This window comes from Trichoplusia ni, chromosome 13, assembly GCF_003590095.1.
Source record: "Trichoplusia ni isolate ovarian cell line Hi5 chromosome 13, tn1, whole genome shotgun sequence".
NCBI lineage: Eukaryota > Metazoa > Arthropoda > Insecta > Lepidoptera > Noctuidae > Trichoplusia > Trichoplusia ni.
The window spans coordinates 6,902,312-6,924,142 of record NC_039490.1 but is presented as its reverse complement, the minus strand read 5'-3'; the positions used below and the strand labels follow the sequence as shown (position 1 = coordinate 6,924,142).

At 35.4% G+C, this 21,831-nt stretch overlaps 1 protein-coding gene across 1 annotated transcript in view; it reads right to left on the bottom strand.

The window, feature by feature from the left end:
- Positions 1-3,090: 3,090 nt before the first annotated feature.
- The window catches only part of LOC113500048 (transient receptor potential protein), a 41,614-nt gene continuing 22,873 nt past the window's right edge, over positions 3,091-21,831 (bottom strand). Inside the window, exons 6-22 of the mRNA XM_026880708.1 lie at positions 20,975-21,117; positions 20,300-20,501; positions 19,725-19,898; positions 16,782-16,880; positions 16,378-16,513; positions 11,428-11,580; positions 10,754-10,899; positions 10,262-10,502; positions 9,934-10,057; positions 9,535-9,730; positions 9,023-9,187; positions 8,126-8,348; positions 7,649-7,811; positions 7,140-7,300; positions 6,463-6,648; positions 5,057-5,155; positions 3,091-3,686 (exon numbers count right to left, since the gene is read on the bottom strand). Coding sequence (XP_026736509.1) covers positions 3,208-3,686; positions 5,057-5,155; positions 6,463-6,648; positions 7,140-7,300; positions 7,649-7,811; positions 8,126-8,348; positions 9,023-9,187; positions 9,535-9,730; positions 9,934-10,057; positions 10,262-10,502; positions 10,754-10,899; positions 11,428-11,580; positions 16,378-16,513; positions 16,782-16,880; positions 19,725-19,898; positions 20,300-20,501; positions 20,975-21,117 — 3,090 coding nt within the window. The 3' untranslated portion in view covers positions 3,091-3,207. The remainder of the gene's footprint in view (positions 3,687-5,056; positions 5,156-6,462; positions 6,649-7,139; positions 7,301-7,648; positions 7,812-8,125; positions 8,349-9,022; positions 9,188-9,534; positions 9,731-9,933; positions 10,058-10,261; positions 10,503-10,753; positions 10,900-11,427; positions 11,581-16,377; positions 16,514-16,781; positions 16,881-19,724; positions 19,899-20,299; positions 20,502-20,974; positions 21,118-21,831) is intronic.

Here is a 21,831-nt window from a genome sequence, read left to right as displayed (position 1 = left end):
AACGTCATCTAGTCTCACACTAAGCAGTTTGTATTATGAGTGGCTACTAGACAACTGATACATACTTAAAAACATACATTATGCATTACACCCAGACACAAAACGAATCATTTTTCGTGACCCCAAATAAAATAATTGGGATAAGGGCAGGGGAATGATGATATACAGATAAAAGTTGTACACATAATGTATTTACATGTTATTTAACAAGTACTTTTTAAGGCTCCGTTTGAATTTTTGTATAGATGACAGGGCAAAGTCACGTAATCAAATGAAACGAAATGTCATTTACATATTTGTGTGTTTTTTTTGTAAAAAGTTATCGATTGTAGAAATATCTTAGGTAGAGGGCGACAAATAAAAATGAGGTACCTTCCCTCAAATTTATTTTGCCACCAACTGACTTATTTTTCTTTAGCTTATTTCTATGGAACCCTTAGTGTGGCGAATCCTACTTGCTCTTGAACGTAGTCGGAACAACAAAATATGTATCAAAGTATAACGTTAATAATTTAAACGGAAACATTTAAGTCAGTGACTCTGACATGTGTTTGTTTTATGCGGATAAAACAAAATACGAAGGATATCATGTAAGTGAATTATTTTTAATGTTACGTAGGATAAGGTCAGGGGTCTTTGTGTTTTTAATCTGTTACAATATGGTAATGTAACAATACGCTTTGATGTCAAAACGCATTTTTCACTAACAGAATCAGCCCTTTATAAAAGTCAGGGAAAACAACTTATATTTTGAATAATAGATAATAATAACTTCAGTCGTTATGTCGGGCATTGCCCTTCTCTATAATGAGAAGACACGCCATATTATAAAAAAGGTAAAATTTGCCCTGCTATGCATGAATTTGTATGTAGGTTCGATCCTACTGCAGGCAGATGCCCTAAGTGACTTTTTAAAACATCCATACTCTATTAATTAATAATTTAGCATTAGTAATATGCCGTAGAAATTTAATGAAGTTAGAAAAATGTTTTCAGATAGTCTGTCATCTTAGTATCAGTGATACTACACTAAGTATTTTTAGCGTTTATTAGAGTGGAATGAGTATAAACATCTAAATTAGTATGACATACCTTCACGTCAATACGGTGTGCTATTACAAACGGATTTTTTCGCAAACTAGAGCCTTGTTTGTTGGGGTCCCTAGTGAATGAACGTGGGGCGACTGACAGCGATATAACATATTTTTTTATAGTAACTATCGTGAGAACTATTCATTATAATGATGCAACTAGTCAGGCAATCCCGATAAATATGCGTAAACATGGATAAAGGTCCAGTCGCTTTTTTAAGAGTCCTGGAGAAAAACTTCGAATGATTAATCGATTTTAAATCCTGACAGTAAATTAACATAGATACTTTCATATTTTAACCAGCATTAAGATTGTAACTGTAGCCTATAACGAACATTTCTTATTTTTTAAACTTTGAGCCATTGAATAGAGCGAAGAGAGGGGCATAGATTAAAGCATACCTTATAATAGTGTGCCCTAGGACCATGATTTCCGCAGGTTAAAAGGCTCTTTAGATTTGTCAAATCCGAAGGTGAAATAAAAGTAACCCGATACTTAAAAAAAGACGATTTCAATTTTGTTCATTCATTTCTGTATGCGCCTCATACTAGCTCGTTTTTTCATTTTTTTATGTGCCTCATAGAGGTTCTATTACTTCTACATTCTGCTATTTAGATGTCCTACTGACCTAAAAACCCTATCCATACTTTAACCATTCACAAAAAAGACTAATAAGAGCTTTAAATTTCTGTTATAAAATCGCCCATTTCTTACCTTTTGTACCACGACGAGATTTCATTTGATCTTTTATTGGCCGCCGTGTAATCTTGACAAAGAACGGTCGGGATTCTAATAAAATAGTGCCAAACGTAAACCAAACGTTTAATTTCTTTTATTAACTAAAACATAATCTTAGCAATACGTCAACAAACTACGTTATATAATTGTGTTCCAGTTTTTGTAAGTGTGCTTTAAAATAATATAAAGTAATTGCTGAATTGAGTTAATTGATAAATATTATTGTTAAATACTTTATGAACATTGCAGACACACGTGGATAAACAGTTTGGAATCCAGGCTAAATAATTGATCAGAATTCTATTTGAATAGTTGGAATATAGATAAATTTTACATCCAAAATTTTATAATCGAATAATTCTAGATTAACTTGGCAAGTTCAGAATACAGTAAAAATGATTTTTTTTTCTGCTAAAACAGTAATTAATATCATTATTTTAATTTACTACTTTATTTCCTTTTATAACAATAAGGCACCTGAAAAAAGTCATTTTTAAATTAAGGGATAGGTACTTTCGTTTTATATGAAGGTCTATTTAACTTTATTTCATGTTTAAAAATATATATCAGATGGATCTATTTCTTCTCTTATTATATCTAGAACATTTTTATACTATGCCTATATAATAACAACAATTTAGTGGACAATATCGGAATAAAAAAAAACCTTATCAAAATATTTGATTGAAGTTGTCATAAAATTGTCTACTCCTTAAATAAATTGATTATTTATGTACTCTCCACAATTTTGTGTTTCAATTGTTTTTGCCTTTTCTCCTCTTGAAAGGTGGCATGATGTCTGATACCGACTGCATAAAAGGAGGGTAATGTAAAATGTTAAATTTGAGAGTACTTTTTGTGTTGTCTGGTCTAGGTCACAAATGTCGTAAGAAGTTTTTGCTAGTTTTGTATTTGATTTTTGGTTTAAATCGTTAAGGGGAAATTACAATTACTATTTTTTATTAAATATATAAGGCCATTTGCTACTACTTATTCGTAATTTAATAATTAGAATTACTTGTATTCTTTTGGGCCATGATGCGAAAATAAGGTTAGGTTGTCGACTAATAGAAATCGGGATGTAATTTAAATCAATTATAAAGTCATTCTAAATAGAGATTCTGCAAAACAAGGTATTTAAATTGCTGAAAGATGATATGATTTTCAAGATATGCCTTACAATTATGATACTTTAAACCCTAAGCCATGGCCCAAAAGAATAAAGTACTATGATATTAATTCCATAAAATCTAGTTATTGCTCTATCATTAGCATATCTCACTAATACGTCGATTCGTTCAAGGTCAGCCCACATTCCTACGTCTAAACGACTAGAACATTTATTTCAAGTGGACTCTTTGAAGACTCCTCAAGAGTTTACAGCCATCCAGAAACAATTTTGCCAGTGACAGTAGATTTGCCTCTATCCCGTCCATAGCTTGGTGTTGGTGACGGAGCAGGAGTGACTCTTGCGGATCTTGGAGCTGGGGGTGGTTTCCTAGGAGATTTTGCTGGTTCACTGACTTCAGGAGTCACAACGACGCTAGGGGGCTCTGTAGTCATCGTTTTATACTGGGCTTCTAGACTGGAAGCTGACAGAATCTGCTCGGACTGAGAATGGACGCTTGGAGTCGGTGTTATCGGTTTCTGGAGGTTCGTATCCTCTTCTTCCGTCATGCATAGCGTTTTGGTTGGTGTGTCCGGCTCAATGGTGATGACGTGGTCTGTTGATTGGAACTCCGCGGGTGGTGGTAGCCGGCTGCCGTCGGCGGGGTCGAAGGCTGGAGTGCTTGGCTCAGATGGCTCCTGGGAGGATGATTTCAGAGGTCTGGTTTGTTCTGATCCGCCTTCTGAAACTGTTTAGGCAGATATGGTGGTTAAAGCGGTCTGATTTTTGGGGTGAAGTTAGTGTTTTAAGAAGGTTTTGTATTCTTTGTTTATTGCATCAAATTAGCAAGTTACGAAGCGGGTAACTTCAGGCTCTGCCCAAGTACATTCTCGGACAAACGAAAATAAAAAAGGCGTAAGTAATTCCTCTTGTCTTGAATCAAAGTTTGAGGAGGTTTTTTTTAATAATGTTAATTTTTCTTATACAGGTTTAAAAATAGTTATTGTGTTAATAATCTTTGGCTACTTTAGCAAAGGTCGAACTCTTAAGATCATCGTTCATCCCTTCAAATTATTCCTCGGTTTATTGAATAATTCATTGTTTCAAAACCAAAACAATAAGTCGTATCACATTTAATGGAGGTCGAATTATATAATTGAAGTCTGTAATAACATAATGAACATCAGAGGGAAGCATCCAATAACAATGTTTAGTTTAAACATTTTCCTCATTCCTTCGGAATTATAACAATATGAAGACTGACTTTATGTAGCTGAGCCAGATGAGAAAAAAAAACATGTACTTTTTTATAAGTATTTTGATGAGACAATCTGGGATCTGAAGTCATTCGGTGAGATTGAAAGTTTTTTTAAAATCGCATTTCATTGGATTAAGCTAGTTGCTTGAAAATGATATAAAAAGACTTATTGTGGTGTAAATGAAATAAGTATAAAACATGTTATCAGTTTATGTCACCGAAAGAAAAATGTTAGTTATTAAGTTTTAACAGCACCCGTTTCAAAACTGGGATTACTGACGTTGGTAAAAAGGCTAAAATGGAATTGCGCGGTTCCAAGTGGCTAAGGATTTCGAGGAGGCCTTTGCATAGTAGGTTAGATAAACAGTTTTAGTTTTCACTAAGTAATTTTGTAGTTAGTAGTTTTAGTATGGTTAAATAACTCCAGACAACATTTATTTTTACCTAACCCTCATCTTTGGCTGCGAGGATTTGGCATCGCGATGACGTTTTTTTGTTCAGGCTGTAATTCAGAATATTACATATAAGAAATACATCATAAGGCAATGGATGGTTGGGCTCTTAAGAAAAAAAAAAATAAAAAAAAAATATATTAACTAAACCAGATTTTTGTATCTTGTCGATATTTATTAAGATTCATTTTCTTTTTACAATAAAATAGATATTGGATACAATACCTGTTACAAACAAATTTTAAGGCTCAACGTCTATTAATCTCCACTTAGAATATTTCTTCAAGGATATTTCAATCTTGATTCCTTACGATTTAACTTACCCCGAAAATAACGCAAAAACGGGCAAACCCGATTATACTAGAAGTAAGTTGTAGGTACTTGATATACAGATGTAATATATCATACCTTTGTCCTCAACATCTGCTTCCACTTGTATTTCATTTTCGTCCAGGCCTTCATCATCCGATGTCTCCGGGATTGGAGTTCTGCTGCGGAATGATCGAGCTGATGGAGAAAATATTAAAGTTAGTTCCTTTTACCTATTTCTGAGTGGATGCTGGAATTTATTTATATTTGGGAATGGATATCAATTTTACAATAAAATCAACCCTAGAGCAATTAGGTTAAGTTATAATCGGAAGGAAATGGAGCCAGTCTATTAAAATTCTTCTAATATAATAAAAAGATACAACTTTTTATATTAATTATATTTGTGGCAATTCACAGAATATCCACATGGCATGTTCGATATTATTTATGAATGCATAAAATAAAATATTGTTACGGAACAAAAGGTTTCCAAATCTTTTTTCAAATTACGAACCGAAGAAAATAGTAATCTTATTAACTCCATACCGCTAAATCGCATACCAGATAAAAGAAGTTAATGATTAAAATTACTGACCCGAAACTTAACTAATTTACTCATCCGTAGCAAACTGGAGTTCAAAATAACTAACCCCCCATTAACTTAAACCAGTATGCAACTCCCTTTAAAATGAAACTATGGTGTCCATTTCATTAGGCAAATGGTCTATCATTATGCCCGGTGACTGGGGAACTTTGATAGTGGACTATTACCGTAACCATTTTCCGTGGGTTACATTGACCCAGCAGTATTTTGCTTTGATTTTTGAAAGTGTTATTGTATAATATCACGATGATGATGATGATGATGATGATGAAGGATCTAATCATGAACCTTTTCTAGTCAGAGTCCACGTAATTCAACCGTCTCTAGTTAGAGATATAATAATAGTTTGATGAAATAGTAACTGGGCTTCAATTTAAATTTGACCTATTTTTTCATTGTAATGCTAAACTCAAAACTAGAATATTCTGTTACAAATTGTGACGTAAACGATGAAACTAAAATTGATTGTAGTTAATTCAATCCTATCACGATTGGATTCAATAAACCTATGCATTTCATATTTGATTGCTAATTATCGGCTTCCACGTTTGGGAAAATAGACATTTTGATTAATTTTTGATTGGGTCATCATCATATATCAATTAATATTTTGTCAACGTTGTTTTAGTAATCTCATTCGTAGCGTATATTTTTTATATATTTGTTTTTTTCTAATTCAGATAAGTGCATATCACTATATTAAAAATAAACAGTAAAATTATTTGGAAAAAAGGCCTAACATTTACTCATATGCCAAAATCAAACCTACACTATGTTACATGTAGTGGTCACCGGTTAAAATATTAACTCCTTCATCATCACATCATCACAGAACATCTATCGAATAGATTTTTTAAGATACTCCTTTTCCTCTATCTACTTCTCCTGTTTTACTTACTACTGCATCGTCTACAACTTTCTCTTTTCTTCGGGGCTTCAAACACCTCGTCTTCCAGACTGAACTCGGACAACCTTCTTCCTTGCTTCTCTCTCTCGTTGAAGTCTGACTTGATCTTGCTTCTCATGAACTTGGCGTACGCTACCCTCGTGCATGGAGACACAGCTGCTAGATGCGGGTTGTATTCTGAAAAAGAGGTTTTTGTTACAAGCAATTCTTGACAAGTTGTATTGTACCGTTTTGTGTTGTAGGCTTTAAGAAAAAGTTAGCAAAAATCTGAAAAGGTGAAGGTAAAATCGATATTTACATCTAACAATGGGACACTGACAGACAATTTGAAAATATTGATTATTTTTGAGCAAATCTCAAAATCCACGCAATATTTTTTTTTTGGTATTAGTAATATTAATAGAATACAAAAGAATATTCTTTATTGCACCACATAAGTTCAGGATTGGATACAAATAAACAGTAACATGGTGCCACAATGGGCGATCTTATCGCTAAATCCGATCTATTACAGACAACATTTGGATGGACTAGACCCTGATATTATTTCAAGAAGCACCGCAGAATGATAACACCCAGAGGGCAGTTTCATCACATATAGGCAAAAGTCCACATTTATCAACTGCCCTTTATATAATTAACCATGTTCCAATGTTCTTAGTCCTTACCTAACAGTTTCTGCGGGTCGATAGTCCTGGACGCCATGTTTTCCAGAATGTGTGCCCGGAGTGACTGGCGGCTGCGTCGTGTCTCCGCTTCAGCTGTAGTACCGATGGGATCCTTGCGGGCTGTGTTGGTTCGGACTAAAGCGTTCCAGTCGCGCTTTTTGCTGTAGGGATAACAAGTTTATGATCAGTTGATGTGGTTTTAATGGTCAAAAAGTATGGTGATTAAATAATTACTTTTATCGTTACAATCTTAAATGATGCTGTCTGCTTTTAATTATTGTATGGGAGGTCTATAATTTTTTTGGTATTTTTATTTATGATACATGAATTCAGTTCAGAAAAAAAAGTTGTAGATTATTTTATATTGATGTTTTAGTATTGTACGAAAACTGTATAAACCGTCCACTATTATTTATTTGTTGTTTATTGAAACTGCCTCAAAATCCAATTAAATTTACCATTTAGGTTACCAAACATTGTGTTATAAATTTAAATGGAGAAGTAGGTACCTGTCAGTGCTTCCTCTCCTCACAATAGCCTTAGCGATCTGACTGAACACGTCTTTGGGCTTGTTCTCTTTAGATATAACGTCTTTTATGATGCCCTCCACTATACCGATGTGGAAATCTTTCAGAATCCTCCTCTCCATTACTTTGCCTTTCTTTCCAGCCACTGCAACAAACATGTTTTGGGTAAGTGAGTTTTTGTCCTATTTCCCACGTTATTAAGGTCAAGATATTAAAAATATTCAGTTGTGGCAAATCTGATTGAATTTGATGATTGCAAAGCGAGCCAAAGACCAACCATGAGATAATATTATATATTAAGGTTTTCTACGATTCTGTTTTCGAGGATCACACAAATGCTTGTCCTATCCTATGATCGAACCTGATACAATCCGTGGGATGGGCATCTATACCACTCGACTATCCGTAGAGTACCATGTTATAAACAACTTTTACCCGTACTTTTTCGTCTGGACTCACCAGTGGCATCCTGCATGCTAACCCTCGGCGTCTTCATCCCATTGTTATGCAGTATATCGATCAGCTCGTATCGCAGCGTAGAGATGTCCTGTCTGATCTCCATGACGTCATCTTCGGTCACTCCGACCTCGTCTCTGGCCCTCTGCTCAGCTGTCACGTACCTTCGTACTAAGACTCTCATGACCGCTTCATGCTCTTGGCGGGCTTTCTCACGAGATTTGTTCTGAAGGAAAACTGATTAGTGTATATGTCGGAAAGTTTAAATGAAATCATTTATGATGTAAGAGGGATATAGCATCACTTTTACATGTATTTTTTAGAACGCTGCTTTCGCTGGCTTGTTTAAAGTCCAGATAGTTCTTGCATAACGAGTAAAAGTCATTGGCCTAGCCTTTTCCCAACTATGTTGGATTCGGCTACCAGTCCAACCGGATTTAGCTAAGTACCAGTGTTTTACAAGGAGCGACTGCCTATCTGACCTCCTTAACCCAGTTACCTGGGCAACACGATACCCCTTGGTTAGACTGGCTGTCAGACTTTTTCAAGCTTCTGACTACCTGTGACGACTGTCTAAGATGTAGGAATAACAGCCGGGACCCACAATTCAACGTGCCTTCCGAAACACGGAGGAACTCGTTATGACAAAGATGGTCACCCATCTACGGACCAACCGCGTCAAGCATAGCTTAACCTGTGATCGAATCACTTATGCGGTTATAGCTTAGCCACGAGCTCCTCGCATAACGAGTAAAAGTATTAATTAATAATTAACTTGTGCAGAGTTTGTACAGACCTTTTAAGGAAAGTAAACTGGTGGTTTGATTCGATTAATGCCATATATTTTGGTTTTGACAAAATTAAGTTTTTGACAAACTTATAAAATAGAAGTATCCTTACAATAATAGATCCTCGGTCCCTGTTGGAGAAGCACCTCTTCATCCAGCACATGAAGTGTTTGGGAGTGGGGATGATGTTGAATGGAGGGGGAACAGTATCCCCATCTTCGAAGTAGGACATCCACAAGTTGCTGCGGGCGAACTTCCACTCGGTGTCTGATCTTTCCTAGAGGTATGGTGGATACAAGAAATTAAGAGATTAAGAGGAGCATGAAAAATCTGCATATTTCTACAAGAGTAACAAACACACACAACACTTCGATCATCATCAGATGTCCGCTTAAAAGTAATGACACCTTAATTCGGTCTAATGAGTCACGCAACTGACGTTCCGAATGGTCCCGAATCGAAAAGTCATTCAGCCCTTTTTTCATCTCATCATACATCCGATATTGCTGTGCGGTTACAGTGATAAAGCTTATTAATCAATGGCGACTTTTTACTACTGTCAGTATTATATTCGGGCAGATTTATCACTTCTTGAAGTTTGTGTTTGTGTTTTAAAAGACTTACCGAAATAATTTGATAAGAGTTAGACATCATGGCAATCAGCATGTTTAGGAGGACGATAATATTGATCACTGAGTAAGACCCGAAGGTCAGGAGAGCCCAGAACCTGGTGAAGCTCTTGATGCCGGTCAGCTCGAAGGTTGTCAAGTCAACAAGCCCAAATGACGCCCAGAACAGGGATTGTGATGTTTCGAATAAGCTGAAAAATTTATAGCAATTAGTTTAAGCTGAACGCATTTTTATAATAATTTTAGGTATTTTTTCTTTATTTGTAACCCATTTTGAAGTGAAAGATCCTAGAGACCTCTCCCTAGAGAAGTAATAAGAAGATGGCAGAATTAAAAAAAAAAAGAATATACGTAAATGCTAGATTTTGTTTCTAATTAAAAAGTGTAAACTTACTTTGCATATCGTCGCCATATTGTACAAGCCCTTTCTTGATTGTCGAAGTCCGGTATACCATTTGGGAGATGATAACACTTGTTCTTTTCCAGTTCAGCGTAATACCACATCAGTTGATTTAAACCTAGAAAAAACAACAGCTAGTAAAATTAAATTCTCGTTAACAAATCATGGTATCCATTGCAAAGTGGAGGTTTGTTGTTTATAGTCCAATTTCAAACCAAAAAACACAAATTGCCGGCCAACATCAAGACTGTTATGACATCTTTAATTAGAGGCATTAAAAGAACACACAAATTTATATTTTATCATTAAAACTATATCTTACCACATCCAAAAGCAAATAACACAAGCATATAAACGAAGAAGAACTTCAGGATATCGAGAATCATTCTTCCTAATGACACCTGTAGTGGCCCAAGATATGGATTGATGGAGAAGATATGGACCAGCTTTAGGAACGAGAAGATCATGCCAGCTGCGAAGGCTCCTTCAGACAGGAGCATGGGATCGTAGGAGTCCCATTGTTCGCGAGCATACCATGGATCCATGCCATTGTTATTGTCACGCTGTAAAACAAAAATTGTTCAGCCTTTTGTTACAAATTTGCATATTTGCAAAAAAAAATGTGGCGTATTTGAGACCGGTTTTCCTCGGCTCTCGGCAGAGACTTTTTCGTTACTTATCGTGTTACAATGAAAGCATTATTTGCAACAAAACTTTAATTAAAATTGGAGAATATGCCATAATAAAGGATTTCGATAAGATGTAATAATGAGTGAAAGATACATTTGCCCGAAGTTCCCACTTAAATACTTACCTGAACAATATACCAAGACGAGAACCGTAAGCTGATCCAAGCGATGTAGAACACATTGGTGATGAAATCCACAATGTTCCACAGATCACTGATGTACTCCGTAATACCCCCGGTCCAGAGCGATCTTATCTCTGCCCAGATTAAACCTAAAGCATAAATAGTTTCGATGAGAAAGAATTTTAGAATTTTGTTCAGAAAGAGGTTGGAAGGTTAAGAAAAAGTTTGAAAGTTGCTTGATAAGATTTACATGCAAAAATTGACATAAAGAGGGAAAGAAAAAAAAGCTGAATTCGATTTCAATGTTAAAGCAATGAGCTAAAAATGTTGAAGTTTATTTCAAAGCATTTGATATAAAAATCGTTTTTAGGTCCTTTAAAAAGATAAGCAAGTTATTTTAGAAGCCTTTGCAAGCCATTTTGTTTTTGGAACCCTTGACGCAAAAAGGTTATAAGCTAAGTGTTTGTTTGTTTGGCTGACTATCTGTATGTCGCATTATATCTCCCAAACGAATCCGTTTGAAATTTTAATTTTTTTTAAATTTTCGTATCTTGTTTAAATGACCTCCAACATTATTTCAATGTATAATTTACAATAACTCGAAGCAATTGTTAGGCTTTTCACGCAAGATAATTACAGCATAGAGATTAAAAGCATGCCAACAAGCGCAAATTTACTTGCTATGTAGATGATGACGCTGAATTCTATGATGCTGGGTAGGGACCCTCGCTCCCTCTCCTTCCAATGGTCCACCAGCTCTTGCAGCCAAGTGATACCAGACCACTCCAAAACTAAGTAGTCTGCTCTCTGAGATGCTAATGATAGAAGAGCTGAAACGAAATAAGGGGGTTAGAAATCCCTACTAATAATAAATACGAAAGTAACTCTGTCTGTTACGCTTTCATGTCTAAACCACTGGACTGATTTTAATGATAAAATTTGGTACAGAGATAGAGTTGACCTTGAGATAGAACATATGATAGTTTTTATCCCGGACTTTTGAAGAGTTCTCTTGGAAACGCGATATAACCAACCTCGACGCGGGCGAAGCCGGTCGAAAAGCTAGTACTAATAAAAACGAGTGGTGGTGATGATTTGAAAAGGGAAGAATAATTTATTGAATGATTGAATTAATTTATAAATGTTGTAGTAGCCTTGAGCACGAGAAGCAGGTTCAATCTAAAAAAGCGTGTTCCATATATGTACATTGAACAATTTACCAGGCGATATCAGAGAAGAAAATGAAAAAGAATAAGTTTAGGAAAAAAATAAAAAATATCTATCTAACACATTAATGTTATATACTATACCTATACTATACTCATGTATTTACATACCTAGATATCTATGTGTAAGAAATGTTTAACAAGATCCAACAGACAAACTATGTCGATAGTTTTGTTGGACATTGCACCAGATTATTTTTTTATCATGTACCTTTTTAATAAATAAATAAAATACCTAATAATAATCAAAATGTCACTGTTTAAAGTTTTTAATTGTTTTAAGACACCACGGATAAATAGTCAAGGAAAACGCCCTGAAGAAACCTGTGTTTCAAATGTTGGAATCTGAAATCGCCATCACGCCGTGAGCTAGGTGATTTTTTCGCCTGTAGTTGATTTTGGGGACTCAATTTATTTTATCGTTATAGATCTGTAGTTCACGTCAAACACACGAAATACATAAAAATAAGTTATGTGTACGTTTTACTTTATGCAGGGTAATTTAATTTTGAGTTATGTTTGCAGAACTTTTTGTGAACGTTGTTTATAGGTCTACTACTAACTACTTTTACGGATCCGTAAAAGAAGTTTCATTTCAATGTCTAACATTCGTAAACCTAAGAACCCACTAAATATATTATAATTGAATTTCTAAAAGTCGTGAGCAAAACACATTTTTTTTATGCCATTGTAAGGCCATTTTTTGAAGCTTTTTATTTTGGGTAAGCGAATCTATTTCCCTTCAATGTCCCAAACTTTTGAACTATTTGCCTTTTTGTGTTGCATGACTTAACATTACGTGAAAACCGCATGATTTCCTTGATTTATATCAGAATTATTGATTACTTGATTACTTGATTGTAATCTTTTCCGCGTTACAACAGGAAAAACTAAAGAAAGATCTGTGTGTTAATGTCCATGTGTCTCACGTTGGACCTTCACAAGATCAGAAAGATAAGTAAAGCTTCATGTCAACATAAATCGTATCCTCCTTTTGTTTTTGCCCGGTATACGTATTTACCTACACTTGTTAGAAAAATAAAAGTTGGTAGCAAAAAAAGTCATGATTAAGAAACACCACGGAGAGGATGGGATAGCTAGGATAGAGCTCGACGGAACAGCCGTCGAGCTTTTGATAAGGAGGACTATAACAGGCTAATAGCATTCACTAGTTGGACAGTCACCGTTAGAAGTAGATGCTTCTTTTGAAAGGCGTTGATTCAACGTTGATTGACCAAAAAAGGTTAGGCACAATTTTTACTTTCCGATTCTACAGTGTCATAGAATTATTGAAACAATGAAAAAACTCGCATTTTAATATTTTTTCAGGGGAAAATACATACAAAAACTTACCATTACAAACTAATTACCAGTTTACCATTCGGAACAGTTTATATCAGAGTAGACTATACTATAGTGCCCGTGCTATTTGGGGAAAGTATATATTTGAATGCGCAAATGCGGTTTTATAAGATAACGAAACTTTACCTAAACAGTTTTTCTTGTATTAAATATAAATGGTAAAAAAACAAAGAAATTTAATCTTTCTATCGCGGGGGATTTCATTGACATTCAAGTCTTAAATACAGACACCCTGACTCAAAGCAAGGATTCTTGGATCGCGACATGTCGCAAAAAAACCACAAATTTGACTGTACACTTAAAACAATACATGTCTGGACAGGTATGTTTTATCGAGCAAAGTGGAGATATAAATATACTAAAACGAATGTAATTGTCAGCGTAGGAGGTAACATGTTATTTTGAATATCAAACATGTTGGAGGAAAAAATGTTTTAGAAATATTTTGAGTATACGGTAATGATATCTCTTCGAGAATCCTACTATTACAAACGTACAAGTTTGTTTGGATAAATGGGTGTTTGTTACTCTTTCACGCAAAAATCACTGGACGGGTTTGGACCGAATTTTGTACACAGATAGATTTACACATAAGACAGTTTATATTCGATTCGTAGCGGTCGGAGTAGCTGGCAACATCTAATTATATGGGTGTCTAATAGGAAATATTTTTTTTTCAATGCTCTTTTTTTTTTTGGTACGGGCCCATAGTATGCCCGTCATTGCAACTCCTATATGCCAGCATCTGTTATGAAACCAAAGAAAATTTACGACTCATTTAAGCTCGGTGTGACCCAGAGAAAACGATTAACTGTCTTTGAACCCGCAACGAAATTAATCAGAAATAGTAAAAGGGGGAGCATGAAAATATATTAAAATTCCCTCTATTGCAAGCGGGATACAGAAAAGAAATTGCTAGCTGTTGCAATTTTTTTCTTAATAGGCAGCTAACTTAGGCTTAGTTGGCAACACAAATATAATCATTGGCCTAGCCTTTTCCCAACTGTGTTGGGGTCGGCTACCAGTCTAACCGGTTTCAGCTAAGTACCAGTGTTTTACAAGGAGCGACTGCCTATCTGACCTCCTCAACCCAGTTACCTAGGCGACACGATACCCCTTGGTTAGACTGGTTGTCAGACTTTTCAAGCTTCTGACTACCTGTAACGACTGTCAAAGATGTAAGAATAACAGACGGAACCCACAATTTAACGTGCCTTCCGAAACACGGAGGAACTCGTTATGACAAAGATGGTCACCCATCTACGGACCAACCGCGTCAAGCATAGCTTAACCTGTGATCGTTTCACTTCTGCGGTTATAGCTTAGCCACGAGCAAACACAAATATAAGTAAAGTTAAAATGACTTGTATTTTAACTAACATATAAACATACGTACTTATTATGTTCAAACGGTTGCTGTGTTGTTTTATCTGTAGTGTTGTATCGTTGTATATTTGTTTTTATGTGCACAAATACAACTTACTATGTATTATTATTTAAATAACGGATTTCGTTCATTGACAAGTAAACGGGGTTTCCTACACGTCTGTCAAAACCCGTGTCAAGTTTCAATTTTCATCATATTTATTTACTTGATATTGTTTCATATTCTAATAATACCACTTTATTTGAATATTGGATATAACACGTTGGCATAATACCGCAGCTTGTGGAATATCATAACGGGGTTTATGACAATAAAAAAAACAATCATATTGATTTGAAAACCGATGTTTCAGTCAAGTGGTATAAGGTCCCCAAGCCAACCCAGGGGCCGCAACGTGAAACAGGCTTGTTAGATCCATCATTCGATCTCTATCTCATCACGTAGGACATGCATCTGTGTGATCCACGAATGTGTCTGGGTGTTTCATTAACTTGAAATTTCGTGAAATCCCTTGCGACACAAGGATTAATTGACATAATAAAAGAGAGTATTTTTTAAAAGACTCCCGTATTAATTAAAATAATCATGGAGGTTTAAGAAGTGCTGATGATTTTAAAAGGTGGTGAACCGTTTAGAATTGTGGCAAGATAAGTTATTTGTTATTAGAAAGGACACTGGTTAGTGACGTCACATGCTATTTCAACCCATAGTCTACAAAATTGTAGGAAAAAATACGTAATCGATCGACTTATTTAGATCTTTAAAATCCCCTATATATCTCAGATTAAATGTCGCTTCTATAAAAAACTATGTTTTTCAGAATCAGTATTTCTGTGCAGCTTAACCGTACCCCGTTTAGATGCCAAAAGTGAAGCGATTTTTTAGTTGTGATTAGATTAGATAGATGGATATCTAGACATAGACGTAGATATATACGATCGAGATCTATGAGTAATCCCAATGCGTAGTGCTGCGAACTAGGACTAATCAATTGTAAAGTCTTTACAGACACTATTTTCAATAGTCGAAATATAAATAATTTTATTACTCAGCTGCCATTTAAATTCACGCGAGCGTATGCTCGGCACTTTATATTTCGCGAATACCCAATGATTCATTTATCCTTTTTAAGAACTTTAAAATTTTATTCGATGTTAGAAGTTTGTGGTAGAATTCTTTGCTTATATTTTCTATGTAATGAGATGTGTCATTGACTCCATTACTGCCAATTAACAAAGTAACTGTATTTAAGTGACATCTTGGGTGTCCGACTCTAGGTTTTAATTACTTGTTTCAATAATAAAGAATTAAATGATTAAGTAACATGGTCCCTTCTTTCCGAATTCGTTCGTGCCATAATCTAGTCGAAGTTACATCGCATTGGCACATTCAAGAGTAAACACTTCAAACGCCTTACTTTTATTGGTATTTACAAACTCTTAACTTGTTAGTTCCACATGACCAGTGTTAGCGGTTAGATATAAGGAAGTATTTGTGTGGTCTTTCTTATACATGCGACTTGAATGATTCATCACTGCTATATTTCTTGGTGTAAAAGTCGTTTGCATTAAAACGGTTTTCAAATATTATCGAGTTTAGTTGACCCACTCCTGCGATTTATGATAGAGGTTACCAATATAATGTATACTTACTAAGAAACAGCATGTATGAGGAACTGTGGCAGATGAATTTGACGAATGGTTTCTTCATAAACCTGCCGTATTCGGAGTTCGGGGCAAGCATGTAAATTGTGCAGTAAACTGGGAACATTACGCCTAATTTCGCCACCTATAACAACATAAAAGATTTTTCTAAAAGTTATAAGGAGGATTGACGATAAAAATATTTTTAAACGGTGACAGAATTCTTCCAAATCTTATTGGTTCATTAAAATTTCATTAAATAACCATTTTTTGCGAGAAATTCAATATTCTATCACGAAAATCAGTTTTTAAATACTGCCTTCCGCATTGTCTGTCATTTTTTGTACAAATACTATTTGTTATTCTATTTTTCGTTAAAGAAGAAATATTTTAAGCGTCACATGTAGGTATACCTGTATGCATTGTCCAACGATGTTTTTTCTCTTGAACCCCGGCAGACCTTCATACCATATCGCTCCCAGTAACTGCTGTACATTTGGATGGGCCACAAACTGCAAACAAAATCTTATTATATATCTTTAACTGAATCCAAACTACCTGAGTCACATATACGAGAAAATAAACGCATTAATTTTTTTAAGACATGTAGCAAAAATCTGATTATTAAATATGAACAATTATTTAAAATATAGAATCTTGTTTAAAAATCAAGTATGGTTTAGCATGTTTCGCTCTATCCAGTATTATTTGTACAGATTCATATACAACAACAAGCGGCTCAGTGCCTGAATGTCATTTTTAGTAATTGAACCTCAAATGGTTTCGGAAAATTAACGAAAAATTGCGGAAAACCTGGACCAAAAAAAACTTAAACTTAAAGCTAATAATAATTGCTAAATTAATGACCTTTGTCAGCCACTGTGGCCAATGTCACAAGATACCAGCCAACTGCGCAGGGTAAATATAGTGCACAAGTGTGTAACCAAACACAGGTCTCTTACTCTCATAGACCGATGTTGCAGCAATCTGAATATCTAGAAAGATCTCTATTCGTTCTCTAAACCCATAAAACAACGAAACACAAACACAATCATTAAAAGAATAAACAAACAAACCTATTAATAGTACGTTTAAATTTTCTTTTATCCTAACATTTGAGATATAGTCTAAACAGTTCGAGATTGAGTGATCTCATTGTAAATTGCTGTATTGGGAAACGAGCAAGTCGGATTTTAAATCAAAGTTTTTACGACAGGTTAAAAAAAGTGTATACACTTTTATTTAGTTTACTTGACCCGTTGTCTAGTAAGAATTATCAACGATGTTTAACAGCAGACTGGGACAATGTTTTCTATTTATATGAAAACCATAAGACATTTAGACTGGACGAATAGCCGGGTGGCGTGGTATAGATCACCACGAATACCCACAGTGGGCGATGAGCTAGTTTTGATCAACGGTTTGAATGAGCATTCTGTGTGGTCGAATGCTTCTTCTGAGTCTAGGTGTCTTTGTGGAACCGTCATAGAAAGCTGAAATTCCTTAGTGCGGGAGAAGAACAAAAAAAAAATATTTTTTTCAAATGAATTTTTAAAATTTGATTAGCTTTTCGTGTACATACATACACCGTCTCAAATTCACAAACGATGTACCTGTTCATAAAATCAGTAAAGATACGAAAACATCCGATGACAATTTAGTTTTCTCTATTGAACATGGAATGACAAAACATGCTACGAATATTTTCAATCAAGTCTGATTGCAAGAGAAAATTACTGTGGCAGAATAAGTTCCTAGGTTAAAGCGTGAAAACAAAATAGTAATTTGCCGAAAAATTCCCGGAATCGCAAAGTGACGACCAACCTAAATATAGAGATGTTATTCCAATGATGAAAGAGTTCCGTTTCAGGGATATTTTAGTTTGAAGTGAGTTATGCGACGCGTGAGTGAAAAGTATGTCAAAACAACATCTCTTTGAGTACTGGGAAATAAAATGCGAAAGAGATGTTAAAAGTTAATTGATGCAATCTCTTATAGGTGCAATTTTGCGGTTCATCAGATGTGCTAAAATATGTAAAGTTACAGACTGACAGTGCAGCCTTAGTGACGGGTTCCGTTACTAGGATTCTGTATCCAAAAAAGGGAAAATTGAAATTTTACTCAACACCACCTGTCCATCATCTTAAACACCGTAAGTAATAGCACGACAGGTGTGAATATGTATTTCTCATGCCGTTATAATAAATAAGCATCAGATTTATTTTTATTTATTATTATTTATTAAAAAAAAATTAATTTTAGTAAGTTATCAAACTTCTTTGACCATTTTTTTTTCTTTTTATGAAAATAATTTATGAAAGTTTCTGCTATTTGTATAACAATATAAAATAAAGAGATTTTTCCATTTCTCCCGTTTATAAGTAGTAGGAGGGAATATTTATTACTTATTTGACAAAAAGAGGCTTGACAAGGTGTCTTACTAGGCCATATCACCAATAGGCATTTTTGGATTTCTTGAGTTTCAGAAATCTTTGAAGTGAATGCATTTGCTATTTCTACTCTCCTATAATACACCAAACCGTTCCACTTGTTGATTAGTTCTACATCCAATCGTCTTAACTCGAGAACATTACCAAAAGTCACGTTCCAATAGCTTTAAAATAATGTTAACCAGGTTTTAGCGAAACCTATAAAATATAGATGTTTGGAGAGGGATCTATTTATATTTTTGTTGATATTCAATACATTTTTCTGTACGTCTTAATTTTAAGAATATAACAACTGTGAATTTTTGGAAAGTCGTCTATAGTTGTCTGGCAGTTAGGTTTTCTATCAGGAATTCGCGTGGTTTCAGGTAAAACTGGAACGGTTAAGCATTTCTCTGGTTTAGCCGGTAAGAGTATCTCTCCACCTTTTTTAGCGCGGAGAAAGTCTTTTTAATCAGGTTTGAGGGATCCCTCGGTTTTTACAATCATTCAAATCACATACACAAGCCATCCAGACTCAGAACCTCCATACATAGATCCTAATTGTTGTGCCACGCACGATCAAGCCCGCAACACGTGGCGCGGTGATTTTACCTTGTGACCTATACCCAACGGGTACAAGCGCAGATAAAAAAATCCTACCCTATAATAAAACATTTTCTACCGGCCAATAATGTTGTTGGGAAATCAGTTACGCCGTTTCCGTTCCCGCGGCAAAAGCACTTAGGAATCAGTAAAGGTCAGAGAGTATGTGTGCTGGCCATTATATGTATACTGACCTTCTATAAGTTCCCAGTTGAATTATTTCTATAATTGGTTTTTGGTTCTGATTTTGGACTTAAATACTCATGAGTAAACATATCTTGCCTGACAAAAAGGCAAGGTAGCTAAAGTAGTCTAGCTTCTTACCATCTTCTGCTTATATTTGATGGCAAGCTTCAGCCTGCCAAGGGTTTGTCTCTCTCCCGGCTCCCAGCAGTCGACGTCCCAGGGGTTGTAGTTCAGCATGATCTCCAACTCCTTGGAAGTCCTCGTGTGGTCCAGTAGGGAGGTGGCAAACTCTTGGCATTGTTGGCGTAAGGCCTATAGTGGTTTGAAAAAGGCGCTGGTTAGTAGATCGGAGTGATCGATATCGATAAAATTATGAAATGCTTCGAATCTTTCTGCTCTATTTTTAATTAATTTATTTTCCATATTTTTTGGAAAAAAAAATTTTAAAGCCTTCGGAATTCACAAGCTCTTTCGATCGATCTTTCGATGTTGTCATTATTAGTTCGGTTTAAGTGTTAGAATACCCTCATAAGTAGTTCACGATTTACTTTTATTCTCTTACACATAACAATTGATTACAATTTATTTTCATTTCCTGTCCGTAACGAATAAAAAAAACTACTTAAATCTATCCATTCTTTCACCCTGCTACATCTTCCCACGTAATTTATATATTACACTTGTTAAAATTGCAGTAATAGTATGCTGTTTACCTTATATTCAACTCTGAACTCAGTCTCCATTCTGCTCAGCCTGCCAAGTTCCCAGGACAGTTGGAAAGCTGTCAGGAGTGGATCAGCAGAGGATAGAGCGATGAGGGATGGTGATGACAGTGCCCGGTAGGCGTTGATGCGCGCTTGCGAGTGACGGAGAGAATCCTCGTTCGAAGACTTGACGCACTCATCACAACCGCATCTGAGGGAGAAAGATTGAGTGAATAGAGAGGTATTATGTGTGTCGTGTGGATGTGAAGTAAGAATCCTTTGTCGTCAGGTCTGTCCACGTATTGAACTGTATTTTTGTGTATTTTGCTCACAAACATGTAATCGGAGATACGTAAATGTAGGATAGTGAATTATATTATTATTGATATTTCTTGGATTTCTGAACGGCAATAGCTTTAAACCACACAATATCATCAACTGGATAAAGGACTGTGCTCTTATAATCATTGAACATTGAACATCTTTTGACTTTTACTATTGAATATCTCCATATATTTTTCTTGAAACTGAGCGTAAGTGAGAGTGAGAGAGTTATTAATGCTTAGTTTTAATGTAGAGTAGTAAATGTAGGTAATTCTGAATCACTTATAGATTTGCTCGATTTGCCAATGTTTCGCAAAAAGCGTTAGTATCAATACTGATGAATGGAGAGTCTGTACCTACTTGACGTCGTGGGGCACTGGCAGCGTGGCTCCTCTGTCTAGAAGGATCTTGAGGATCTCGTAGTGGTTCCTGTGGGCGGCCAGGATGAGCGGCGTGATGTCTGGAGTGAACGTCGCCGAGGATGGGTCGACAGACTCCCAACTCTGGCCATGAAGGATGTAGGGAAAATAAAATTATTATTGAACGAGTTTGTCCTGGAGAGGGGACTAATTTGAACACTGGACTATTTATTAATCGGCATATAACATACACAATGGTTGCTGCTCACAACGAGTTTGTTTCGACGTTTCTTCTCAGGGTAGCCAGTTAGGAAATGTCGACTCTAGCTTGCTTAAAAAATGACGTCTATCCTATTTACAGAATAAATAATTTCATTAATTTTCCAAACATTGCTCCCCTACCTTGTTGAGCGACAGAAAATCTTAGCACTGCCATTCAAAAAACGTCACCTAACAGTGCCATCTTTTGACAACAATTTGTGCTACCTTGACAATATCACCTTAAACAATCAATCTTGGATTTACTGTATAACTCTGACCCTTATTGCTAAACTAACCAAAATAAATTGCAACAGGTCAGCATAAATATGGTACTTTGTATACAAATAATCTTGAATTACAAACACTAAACCATTTTTCGCCCACACCTTTTTGGGATAGCGAGTCCTAATCTAAGGTGTGTTTGACGAAAGTATTTCACGCGTGAATATTTCATCATTTTCAGGTCTCCGTTTCTTTGCTGCTAACAAAACTGGGGCAGATAGCCACTATACTAATTAGCTCTTTTGCTACACTATAATTATGTACCTAGTAATAAATAGTTAATTAAGTCAGTAGATTATTCTTTGTTAAATTAGT